Source organism: Brachycentrus maculatus, unplaced genomic scaffold (assembly GCF_059751285.1).
Source record: "Brachycentrus maculatus isolate JH-2025_06_01 unplaced genomic scaffold, ASM5975128v1 h1tg000310l, whole genome shotgun sequence".
NCBI lineage: Eukaryota > Metazoa > Arthropoda > Insecta > Trichoptera > Brachycentridae > Brachycentrus > Brachycentrus maculatus.
Genome location: NW_028281060.1, coordinates 246,789 through 260,339, shown reverse-complemented (window position 1 = coordinate 260,339; position 13,551 = coordinate 246,789). Strand labels below are relative to the sequence as shown.

The 13,551-nt window shown below is 36.8% G+C and overlaps 1 protein-coding gene across 1 annotated transcript; it reads right to left on the bottom strand.

Moving 5' to 3' along the window:
* Positions 1 to 4,930: 4,930 nt before the first annotated feature.
* Positions 4,931 to 13,542, bottom strand: RhoGAP5A (Rho GTPase activating protein at 5A). Its single transcript, XM_088267980.1, has 8 exons — positions 13,324 to 13,542; positions 11,019 to 11,223; positions 9,854 to 10,075; positions 9,054 to 9,310; positions 8,004 to 8,255; positions 7,026 to 7,157; positions 6,649 to 6,754; positions 4,931 to 5,894 (listed from the first exon to the last, which is right to left on the bottom strand). The coding sequence occupies exons 1-8, from the start codon at positions 13,373 to 13,375 to the stop codon at positions 5,732 to 5,734; spliced, it is 1,389 nt and encodes a 462-aa protein (XP_088124106.1). The 5' UTR covers positions 13,376 to 13,542; the 3' UTR covers positions 4,931 to 5,731.
* Between the last annotated feature and the right edge of the window lie 9 nt (positions 13,543 to 13,551).

Sequence of the window (13,551 nt, the reverse complement as noted above, 5' to 3'; positions counted from 1 at the left end):
ATGTATATTTACGTGACATGACTTTGTATTTTCCAATTAATTGTATTTTTACTCTATTTTATATTTTACTTACTGTTGATATTTGCTAAATTAATTATACACTTAAATAATATTCCACTGCTTTAGTACACTTAAGTGTTAGCCTTTAAATGTGTTCATATTTAAGTATTGAATATTTTTATATAGCCTATACACTTATTTATACATCACACGGAACTATCGACACAATGTGGTTGCCTTTTTACAAGTACAAATAATAATAAATATAAAAGTATTACAAAAAATTACAAAATTCAACAAAACGTCTTGTAGTGTTTAATTGACAATAATTTTCTTTAGTCACAAAGAAAATTATGAAAATTGGCAGTCATGCCAGGGTTTTTTTTTTTAATTCAGTCATTATTATTTTTGAACAATGTATATATTCGAGCAATTCATGAAAAAACAAGAACTTAAAGTAATAAAAACACATGTTTATTGATATTTCAATAAGGAATTTAGCCATGGAAATTAATATCGGAAAATGGTGGACTAAGCTCGTGTAACAGAGGATGACTCTCTGAACTACATTTTCAATAAAGGATTCACAAATTGCTGATTTATTTTAAATGACGCCAGTGATCTTTAAGGTCATCTATGGTTTTTGGATTCGTAACATTCAACTGTAGTAGATGTCGAGGTCGATTTTATTTTTTAACAGGTATTTCTCTTGTTAACTAATTATATTGGCATGAAAAATTATTAAAAATACCTTGTTTAAAATTTGTCAACAATTACAGCACTTGTCGCCGCTGCCGCTATCTATAAGTATATTTTGTGCCACAAGGAAAATAAATATGTAATTTTGGAAATGTCGGTACCAGTAGTATTTAAATTAGTGAAAAAAATGTACTCTGACTTAGAACCACCTGTCATACCTCTTTTCTCTGGAAATGCGATGTGACAGAAATAAAAAAAAAGTAAGACCCACAGTTTTTTAAATGATGGTTACAATTCCGGGTCGAACCGGCGACAAAGTGAACCGGGTCGAATAACAAAACAAGGATCAAATGGACTTATGTTGAAGAGCGATAAGTAAATAATTTCCTTGAGGTCACAAATGCATCATATAATATATGTTTACATTGGCATTTTAAAATGTTGTGATTAATTATTGTTTTAAATAAAGTTTATGTTTGGAATTACAGTTTATCTTTTATTATTACCTTTTTTTAAAAAGTGTTTTTATTCTTATTAACGCAATTTAATTTAAATACAGTGATTGAGGTAGTATTTTACAAAAATGGCGCTACATAAATTATCCTAAATTATTATTATTTGACTGATATATGATTAATAACACATCTCCATAATTGATCCATACTGAGAAACTAACCACTGATTGAAAGGAACGCTAGCTAGCTTTCCTTACGGCGCATCATAGTTATGTTTTAAAATAACAGTTTTACTTAAAATACTTAATTATAAATGTACAATAAACCCTGAAACATTGCAATTGAGAGCTGCAAAAAAGTCATGAAAAAAAATAATTCAAGAAGCGCTTCTTACTGCTTACTTAGGACAGCTCACCATGCATCATGCAATAACGATCAAGATAACACTGCGCTGATACTATGCAGCATTGGGTGAGGAAGAAGAAGAATTGTTGGAAGAAGAATTTTTCTTTCAGACCACTGATGTTTTTTCCACTTATAATTTGTGCACAAGTTACTTGCATATGGTACTTAATTAATAAAAGTTTGTTACTAAAAATATGTATTTTAGGCAGTAGATTAAAGTAGGGCTTTAAAATATTATAAATAAATATTTTGATTGAAATTGTCACATATTATCTATTCTACGTGCAGGGTCACAACAATAAAATAAAACACAATTGTATATTAAATATTATTTATTAAAGTAATAAACAAAAAACAGTAAAAATTAATTTAGACGATATATAAACAATGAATAAAAATATATAATGCTTAATTTCAAGGTGGAGAAATGCTTTGCATTTTAATTTAATGAGTATTTAATAAATGAGAGAAATAAAGGCATAAGTGCCCACAAAAAAGTGTCAAAAAAAGATTTGAAGTAACTAACAAGAATGTGAATATAAATAAAAAAAAAGATCAAATCCAATCTTTATTCATCAAAGCATTAAGTTTGTTATTTTTAAAAATCATAACTAAAGGAAAAACATTTTTTAAATCATTATTTCCATTGTCTTTTGAAGTCTAAATTATCATCATTTGTAAAATACTAATTACTGTAGAGGCGCCTCTAAGCGAAAGCGCTTTTTATGCCCCTCAAATATTTATATATGTTAATTCTAACAAGGAATGTGGTGCCAATTACTCTTCAGAAGATTCGTTATCACAAGACTTAAATATAAACACAAAGATCTGCAGCTAACACCAAAATCGCCTATTCATAATACCTAGTTTACACAGTATGTACCACCGATACGCCGACAAATAAAACAATAAGATATTTTATATTATACTTTTACCTAAATTTAAATAATTATTTTATAGTACTTTATCTTAATCGTAGTTAAAAAAAATGTGGTCAGTATTCAAAAGAAAAGTTAAAGTTAAGAAAAGTTAAGCCCCTTTATAGGGGCCTTGTTGCCGGAGGAAACAGAAGAAAAGTAGGCAAAATGATACAGGATGAACGAGAAAAAGTTGTTTTCAATGCCAGTAGTTTCAGGGTTTACCTGTTTACAAGTATTGTTGACATCCCTGCCATTATCGGCACAGATTTAGTGTGTGAATATATATTATCTGATAATTTACCCCATCGAATACCCCATTTTATTTTGATAGCGTAAGAATGCCATTCAAATACTGCATTGACGTTTCTGCCAGTTAACACTTGCTTTTGGGTGTGGTTTCTTCCTGCTGCGATATATTTTTGATTAATTAAATAAAATTAATATGTTTCTTAAATATAACTAAAAATCTCTAAATTTTGAGCTTCATACTTAGTAATGTACCCAAATAAGATAATTTATTATTCACTAACTTATTCGGCAGTCACTTTGTGGTAATATCTACCCATTGTTAATTTAAATTTTACTTGGTAAATACCACTATTTCAATCTATTGTGACACGTGTTTCGATGCATTCCACATCATTTTTAAATACTATGATGATGTGGAATGCATCGAAACACATGTCACAATATATTTTAAGAAATAGTGGTATTTATCCAATAAAACTTTAATAAAAAAGAATCTTTATATTCTAGTATGTATGTCAATTGTTCAAACTTGAAAATATTTAGGGTGACAGTAGCTGGCATAAATACATATATGACTTTTCTGTTCTTATTATTACTATATTTCAGTTTTGTATTGTTGCCATATTCCCATGGCATATAGAAGACTCGCATTTTAACATTGGGATGTATGTATTTTCAACAGTGGATCCTTTTAAAAAGACAAAACAAAATACATATACTCTCTTTTTGCTCAGCATTGATTGGGGTCTTTACCCGATATAAGTTAAATAAACCGAGACTAGCAAGAATAAATAAATATAATAATCAGTGCCTCGCTATAAAAGCTAGTCTAGCTTATATAGTGTAGTGTTAATACTAGAGGAGTATAAAAATAAAAACCTGGAAAAATATTAATACAGATTCCATGATTAATGAACCTGGTAAAAATACTGATTTAGTTTGAAATCTCAATTTTTGCAGTGTTCTGCAGAGATAAGTAATACATTTCATCCTACGTATTATTATAGTTTTTATCATGATATAAATACCTATATCTACTAGCTAGAGACATGAAGACAATTGGAGGAGGCTGTGTACACAAGAGAAATAATAATGTAATATAATCCACACATTATAGGTAAGGAATGAGATGAAGCTTTTATAATAATAATTATTACTATATACCAATATTTGTGCGTTTCTTGACATACGACACTTAACACACTAAGGACGGGTGTTTTTTACGCCTGCGGAGTACTGGCAACGGGGTTCGATAATTGTGTACATATAGTTCAGACTTCAATTCTCAAGAAAGAGATTGTTGCATAATATGTATTCATATAAAAACATTAAATAATTCCTTCTTTTCTGACTTGAAATGAGGCCGGCGCAGGAGGTATACCTTTCCTTTCCTTAAGCATCAATCGACCGTACCTTGCCCGTCCTTAGTGTGTTAACAATCTAAGAATTTATCAAAGCTCTTCAAAAATTATTGCCTTCTCCGTGGATTTGGACTGGGTCTATATAAGCTGCCCTGACGAGTGGAAGAAAGTCATTAATATAATTTTATACTCATTGTTCCGCAAAGTGTGTGCCGCGGCACACTGGTGAACCGTGGTGATTAAAAAAATTATAGTTTTGTGAAAATAATACAATCACTCTCAATTTTGATTGCCTGTGCTCAGTAAAGTAGGCTCACATTTCGCATTAAACATAATATGTTACCATAATATGGTAAATATGCACCTCTGAAACTTCTTAATTTGGTAGGTGTACCGTGAATAGAAAAAGTTTGCGGAACACTGCTCTAATTTATAAAAATCACCATATTAATTTATGTCTTGCAAAAAGGAAAAAAAGGATTATCCAACTATATATACCAGGTTCAGATAACGGAGAAGGCGATACTTTAATATTATAATTTATTTTTAATTACATACAATCATGTTTTGGGATGTCGCTTGAATCTAGTAATTAATGTACCAAATACATAGAATATTAGACTAATATACACAACAAAATACATACATACATATCACAATCCTATACATAATTTGTAAAATTGAAATAATACCCAGATGCATCCACAATTATTCCTAATTTTAAAATCTAATCTTCAAATATAAATCTTCAATTGTGTCTTTTAATAATTTGCTTTCCAAAATGCGATGATGATAATAAATGTGTACTTATCATTAATAAAAAATGTCTTTTATTGGGTTATTTTTTGATTAGTATAAAATTATACAAACTAATTAAGATCAGTATTTCCAAAAAAATCAATTCTTATTTAATTCCACATCAAAAGAATTATGAGAATGGGAAAACCAGTGTCGAGTTGTGGTCCCGTGGTTAGTGGCGCGGACTCTTGAGTCAGAGTTTCTCGGTTCGAACCCACTCGTGTGGTAGACCACAATTTGATACCTATTTCTATAAACGTATGAATAGAAAAAGTATGAATTTAAGTATTTTTGTAAAAAATAAAAATACAAACATTTCTTTTAAAAAAAATTTTAAAAAAAATTTCGACCTAAAGAAATATTAAAAAAAAGTGGAGAATCAGCAGACCCTGGAGGTAAGAATATCACTTCCAATTTCCATCATTTAATTAAATTGGGACATTTGAAGATAACACGCTGCTCAAAACGACACAGTGCCCATTTTTTTACTCACAATTTGCAGTGGTACTTGGACATGAATCTATCTGGCAGCATTGCAGAATTCAACAGTGCAAGATGCAAGAGTCGTTGACTCCGCGGTGCTGCAGAGGGCATAACTGTCGGCCGCAGCTCTCTGCAGACTTACATAAGTTGGCAAGTAAGGAAGGTTGCCCGCTTCCTGATAGTTCATCTATGTTTACGTGGGTTTAATATTTCATATGTAAAAGTATTCGAGACTTCTCGCATGTTCTCGCTCATTATATACAACACCTTCTCACATAGATGTCCGACATTAGAGGGTTCGTATAGAGCTCCGATGCGTTTAGAAGTGGCCGATGAATACAGTGTACAAGCAGAAATGCCTTCACATCCCGAAGACCTTGGGAGAGTGCGTGATGAGGATGTGCAGCACGCTGATCTCCTGCGTGAGGTCCGTGCAGCGGGCGGGGGTGGCCATGAGTGTGGGCGCGAACACCGTGCTCAGGTTCTGGGCCGGCATCTTGTTGCAGTTGGACAGCAGAGATACTCTGGATAAAAAAACGAGATGACGAGTCACTAAAAAATTTGAGCTGGTGTGATTGTGCAAACAAAATCTATACAAAGCACATAATAAAGACCGTCATTTTAGCCAATAAACAGTTCGTTTACGGAGTTGGACACTCCGGAATATTGGTAACCGGTATATTTGGGATAAAGCAGGAGGAACCCAGAGTCTTCCCAAACAACAAGAAGGCTATTTCTAATGCCAATAGTCTGGTAGGACTGGAGGTAGTCTCCGATGAGCAGATTCCTGTATTCTCAGGGAGGTATTACTAGCCGCCTGGGTATTCACTTCAATAGCGAAAACGTTGCGCTCGCAACAGTTGTGAATATGCACGCTCCGCAGCGCGAATCTGATGTTGTCACATGTCAAACATGTCATCTGAATTCGTAACGAGTACCGCTTAGAGTTTGGTGCATTTTTTAATGGAAGATTATAGAAGGCCCCCAATTTCTATAGGTCAAGGAAAAAATTTCTACAAAAATTAAATAATTATCATATAATTCAATTAAGTACAAACAACAAGCCTTTTTCGTCCACTTTGTAAATTTATAAATTTGTCCACAATAAACTGGAATCTTGTTGCGAGCCCTACTTGTTCAAGATCATAATGGATACCAGATTTCAGACACCTCGAGATGCTAAAGACAGCTTTCATTATGTGATATGTAACGATTGGCCATTATTGGAGTTGTACTAGTCAAGAGATACATATAACACTTGGTTCAGAGAGAGGGTACCTGTGCAAGTGCTGAATCACGTACTGCAGTGTATTATAGTGAGCGGGAGGTAACTCAGTGAGAGCCTCCCTCAGTGCCGAAATCTGCTCCGCCGGAGTTTTCAAATCTGAAAACAAGAACACATTGAGAGGATCGAGTTGCTAACTAAACTTATAATCAATAAAGCCCTTAATATAGTTTGAATAACTGTAGTCATAACCTCCGGCCTAGAAGGTCACAGAGCTAGAGGTAGGTCTCCAACCCGATGGACCGACCAGGTGAAAGGCCTTTAAAGGGTGCACAATGCAGGGACCAATGGCGGAGTGTTGTCCGAGGTTCCAGAGGAAGTCAGCACTGAGGGAAATGAGCAAAGAAGAATAGTTTGAATGGTACATTACATGTGGCGGCCACTAGTTTGGGATGCAGCTGATGAGTGAGGAGCGGAACAGGCAGCAGCCTCAGGTACAGCTTGAGACAGCCCGCCACCACATTGATGTTGCTATACTCGCTCAGGTTCGCCGCTTCCCCATCTGCAAGTAGACAATCAGAGATATAGTCTCAGCTCGCTAATGCAAAAGCTCCGTAATCTGAAATGCGCTGTAATCGAAACGATTTTGCGGCTCTGATGATAGCTGATGCTAGTTTTAAAAAGTCCTGAAAGTTTTTAACACAGCCATCAACTGAGCTTAGAAGTCGTAGAGAACACTGAGGAATTTATGGTTTTCAGACGAATGGCTGCTTTAGCCCTTGAATTCCAGTTAGGTTCGTTGGTCAAAAAGAAAATATCTGATTTTTTCAAGGTAAAATAAAAATTATTCAATAATTATTAAATAATTATTCATTCAGTACCTTAGTAAAAATGTTAAATAAATAGCGTTTTCACAAATCAAAATTTCCTTTTTTTCTCTCATTTTTCTCAACACTCCAAACGAGTAATCCAAACGATTCTCTAATCCAAACTACCTACTTCATGATTTACATTCGGATTTGCGATCTGGTACTGTAATTCTTCTTCTTTTTCCATTTTCGCTTCCTAGGTGGAGCATATGGCCTACTAGACATGTCTCTAAGTCACTGTGTCACGCGCCATCTCCTTGGCTTCCTCCCAGGTCAGTCCGGCATCTCGAAGTCCCGCTGAGTATAGTCGGTGAATGGTCATCAGCGGCCTTCCGGGGCGCCGGAAGAAGAGACATGAGGGGTTTAATGCTCTCAGGTGGCATTCTAAGGATGTGTCCCAACAATGTCTACCTTCTCCTTTTCAGGACTTCCAGTACTATACCATAATTACGAAAGAGTTTAATAATTACAAATGTGAGGTACTGTAAAAAATGGTTTTTGTATGGAAATATAATATTTTCCCAAAATGACTAGTTCACCTTTGTCAAGTGCCATCTTCAGGGCCTCTATTTCATCGGCGAAGCCGGATATCCTGTAGATGCCCTCCTGCTCCATGCCGCGCAGCTCGATCTCGTTGACGCACTTCCTGACGACGAAGGGCAGAGTGCTGGAGTGGGCGTTGAGCAGCGTGGTGAGGTCGATGCCAAACACCCCGCGGATCTTCTTCAGGTCGGGCATGCAGTGGTTGGGCACGTGCACCGAGCACTTGGAGTGCGCCATGAAACCACAATCTGGAATAGATTCAGTTCATACAATAAAATAACAACTGTACACTTGGCCTTACCCTCAACTATTGTTGTGCCCCGTAAATTATTACTGCACATGTTATAACTATTAATTAAGTACCTAGTTGTAGTCCTTATATCGCTATTAAATGGACTGAGGGTAAGGACCCTCAGCCCATTTAATCTTCACAGTAGTTAGAAAATGCCATAACAAGCGAAAACAATTGTCACATATTTTATTATTGAATAATAAAATATAATTTAGTAGACTCTAAAAAAAAATGGAGGTGTACAAATTAACTCCAAGTCTATAAACAACTAGTTTTTTCACATATATTTTATTCGACCAGTGACGGGGTTTCATCCTTACCGACATCGTCAGACTGGTAGGAGACTAGATATAATTAAATTTTATATATTTTTTTCTGACAAAATGAATTTAAATTGAATGAATTTATGTAATGTATTATAATAATAATTACCTATAAGTTATGGTAAGGGTTTTAAGTATGATTTTGCATAATTTTATAATAGAAATGATTTTTTTAATGTAAATTTAAATAATATATTGGTGAATTTGGAACTGGATTCAATTCATTAAAAATATATATGTACATTCTTGGTTGCGGACCGAGATCACCAGAGTACTCTCACAGAAACACTCTCTAACGACTTAGTAGGATTGTTTGCACCCGTTGGGCACAGTGTGGCATTGGATTGATAGTCCAAAAAAGATTAACAGTACTTTTTCTTATGGGAGGCAGACAAAATGAGATTGGAAAGGAATAAATGAATTAAAATAACCTTCGCATTTGACCCCCTGCGCCGTGAAGCCCCACAGGAAGTTGGCGCAGAACTCGCACCAGTTGAGCCCCTTGAAGGTGTGCATCTTGAACTTGTGCTCCTTGCTGTACTTCTCCACCAGCACTCCGGGATCCGGGCTGCCGTCCCCCCCGCCCTGCTCTGCGCGGCTGGGATCCTGCCCGGCGTCGCCCAGCACGTGGTCGGAGCCGTTGATGTAGTAGCTCTCCTCCGAAGAGTTGATGTTCTTTTCCTTGACTCTGAAAATTAAATTATCGTAAACATCAGCGGTTCCCAACCTGTGGTACGCCTACCAGCGGTGGTACGCGAAAAATAATCAGAAATGGCAAACATAAAAAGTAATATTTTTTTTGTTTTTAATATCATTTAAACTTTTGTATTTTTCCTATAATTTGTAAAAATCAAAGTGTAAATTGTCTCGTTTTTGTCAGAAGTATTTTTACACAAAATATGTTTAATTAATTTTATATACATATATTTTCTATTAATACCGATATTAATAGAAAAAATATGTAAAAAATTAAATGCGCTGCAGGCAATTATCGGTAATTTTTGGAAAAAATTGCCTGCGGCATTAATTACCGATAATTTTTGCGGTAATTACCGATGATTTTTGGAAAAAAATTGCGGCAATTGCCAAGTATTTTTGGAAAAAATTTGCTTGTGGCGCATTTCATTTTTAAATTCAAATAATTTTATTTAATTCTATGTGATTGATTTTTTTAATGAAAATGTCACGCGGGTAAGTTAGGATAGGCACTGTTCCCCCGCTGTCCACATACTTGTCTGACAAGGCCTTGAGCTTCCTCCGATTGAGGGTGACGTAAGGACTCTCCAGGTAGGCCTTGCAGTGCATCCTCTGCGTGATGTGCGCGGCGTGCAGCTCCATGTGCAGCATCACCAGCCCGTCGGCCGTCAGCTCCCGCATGGACTCGTAGCGCTTGTCCTTCACGTAGTAGCGCCCGTCGTAGTACAGCTTGTAGTGGTGGACCTTGTCGTTGAACCTGGAATGTCTCGGAAGATGAAAAGTGTGGTCACAAGAACGGCCAGAAAAAGTCAAGCCCGCAGTTATGTCAGTGAAGCACACACGTATGGTCTTTTATATATTAACACAGTGTTCCGCAAACTTTTTCTATTCAAGGTGCACCTACCAAATTAAGAAATTTCAGGGGTGCACATTTACCATATAATGGTAACATATTACATTTAATGCAAAATGTGAGCCTACTTAACCGAGTGTATTAACACACTAAGGACGGGAAAGGTGTTTCGACCCGTTCGGTGGATTGATGCTAAAGGATGGGAAGGGTATTTTTACCTTCTGCACCGGCCTCATTTCAAAGGCAGAATAGAAGAAATTATCCAATGTTTTTATATGCTTAATATTATAAACCAGTCTAAAGAGATTAAAAAGATTAAGGTCTTAACTATACGTATACAATAATCAAATCACGTCGCCAGAGGTCGCAGGTGAAAAAAACACCCGTCGAAAATGTGTTAGACCAATAACATTAAATCTATTTGCTTTATCAACTAAACGGCTGTTTTATTTAGTGCTATTTCATTTATCAACTAAACGGCTCACTAGATACTTCCATCCGAGTAGTGTAGCATGCCCGGCTACCGTGGTGGGGGACCTGGGTTCGATTACCAGTGGGGTAAAACAAATATCAGTGATTTTTCACTCTAATATTAATTTATTATTAACCTGGATTGAAATCTGAAGCGCAGGACTGATCACCTTGCCTTCGTGTAATATCAATGCCCTATGCACCATTGAGAACGATAAGGGGTTTAGAAAAATAAATGTGGAGACATCAGATTTGTGAACAAGGATTTTGTCACACTCAAAAACTTTATGAAGAAAAAAAAGCTACTCAAAGTATAAAAAATTAGCTGTAGTCAATATTCTTAAAGCTACTTAAAATGAAATATATTCTATCTCACCTCCAAGACATTGTGAAGAAATCATTTTGTTCGGAACCTTTCCTCACGAGGTAGGAGCCATTCGGTTCGCCGTCGAGAATAAAGGCGGCCTCCTTGTGGGACAAGATTCCGTGATATTCAGCTCCAAAAAATGTAGGACGGTCAATATCATCTCTATTGCATGCTATTATTTTAGGAGTGGGAGCTTCCAACTGTATTTTATACACTGGAAAATAATTATTAACTCTCAATTATAACAATACAATAACTTAAAAATACCGTGCAAAGATATAGAATAACGCGAATACATATAGCCGATTTCGTAAGGAATGGAAAAAATAACACTTTTGCATTTGTGTTCTATTTTCAAATTTAAAATATTACCTTTAAGGGGCATTTTATTTACGGGGCAGGTTGATTAAATTTTATTTGTTGTTAAATTTTAATAACAACGTTTACTAAAACAACTTGTTTCTACTACGAAACATTTTTTTTAATACAAAAGTTGTCATATCATAAAAAAAATTAGGAGAGACCAGATTCATATGTCGAGTTTTTGGTAATAATTTAATGTTTGATTATAATATATATAATAACCATATCCGCTCCCTAGGTGGAGCATATGGAGTCCACAAACTGTCTCCAGGCTTTTCTGTCGGCTGCCAGCTCCCTTGCATCCTCCCAAGTCAGATCCGCGTCGCGAAGTTCTGACGAGAACTGCCGACGAATTGTCAGCAATGGTCGTCCTGGGCGGCGCGAACCTGATGCCTTGTAAAAGAGGCAAGCTTGATTAAGGCTCTCAGGAGGCATGCGGAGTACGTGGCCAAGCCAACTGAATCGCCTTTTTTTGACGACAGTTGTGACCAAGATTTGCTGCGTCCTACGCCTTATCTCTTCATTCCTCACAAAGTCAAACCACCGCACGCCTAAGATTCTCCGCAAACACCTGTTCTCAAAGCTTAGTACACGGCTGCTTTGGGCCCTTGTAAGGTGCCATGTTTCACAGCCGTATAAGAGAACAGGAGCAATGCAGGCATTGTATAGGCGGCATTTGGTTTTCACTGAGTATAAATCCGATCTCCAGACAGCCTTCATACTGTTGAATGCGGACCCAGCGAGTCCTAATCGCACTCCCAGTTCCTTTTGAAGGCTGCCATTTTCAGTCGCGTACACTCCCAAGTACTTGAAACTCTCGACCCTTTCGATGCGCTGGTTACTCAACGTCAAGGGTTGTTGGGCATCTAGGCATGAGCTGTTGCACAACACATGGGTTTTTGCAACATTTATTGTAAGCCCCATGTGCGTAGAGTACCTATTTACCCTGTCGACGATCAATTGAAGACCCTCGACGGAGTCATCAATTAAAACATCATCATCTGCGTACTCTAGGTCGCAGAGTTTCCGGGAGGGGGAGATGGATATACCTCGGTCAGATGGTAATGACTTTCGAAGAATGAAATCCATGAGGATGATGAAGAGAAACGGTGCAAGGACGCAGCCTTGTCTGACTCCGGTAGAGACCCCAAACCAATCCGTGACAACATCGTCAACTCTCATTCGGCATTCACTATTGAGGTGAAGGGACTTAATTTGCTCCACTAATTTCGCAGGCACCCCATAAGCTTCCAGTACTTTCCAGAGTGTGGGCCTGTGCGGACTATCAAACGCTTTCTCATAGTCTACAAAACACATCGCCAGAGAACTGTTAAATTCCTGGCTCTGCTGTAGAATGTGGCGAATATTATGGATTTGATCCGCACAGGACCTGCCAGGCAGAAACCCTGCCTGGTTTTCTCTGAGCACCTGCATAATGGGGGCTCGGATTCTCTGCAAGATTACGTGGGCAAGCACCTTCCCAGGTACGCTGAGTAGCGTAATGCCGCGGTAGTTGTCACAGTTGAGTGGATCACCCTTCTTATGTAACACGGTAATCTCCCCATTTACCCAGTCTCTAGGGCATCGCTCTTCTTCCCACACACTGGACATTAATTGGTGTAAAGGGCCAATAATGCCAGTAACGCTGCATTTCAAGAATTCCGGGTGGATACCATCAACACCAGGGGCAGTCCCATTTTTCAATTTCGACACGGCAGCTATAATTTCTGCCTGTGTCGGTGGACCATCAGGTATGGCGACCGCCCGCGGAATGCTTGACGCAGCCTCCGTGGGAATATCGAGGATGATTGGAGGAGGAGGATGTTTGATTAAGCGATACAAAATTAATTTGCGGCTATGGAAGCCAAGATAAATATTTAAAAATGCATTTTGATGAATAAACAAAAAAATATTTGTGTTGAACAATGTTACAACGTTGAAAAACACTTACATTCCGGCTTCCACATCTTCTGAGTTCGGGTTTCCGCTAATTCCGAAGACATTATAATACGTTTTAATACACGACTTACATAATTGTCGAACAATACAAATTTTCAACACATTATAATATATTTATGCTTTCAATCACAAACCTACAAACTAAATTTTATTACGAAACGTCAGACGTCAGTTAAACGTCAAAAGGATTTTGTAAACAAGAACTTGCAATGAAAAATAC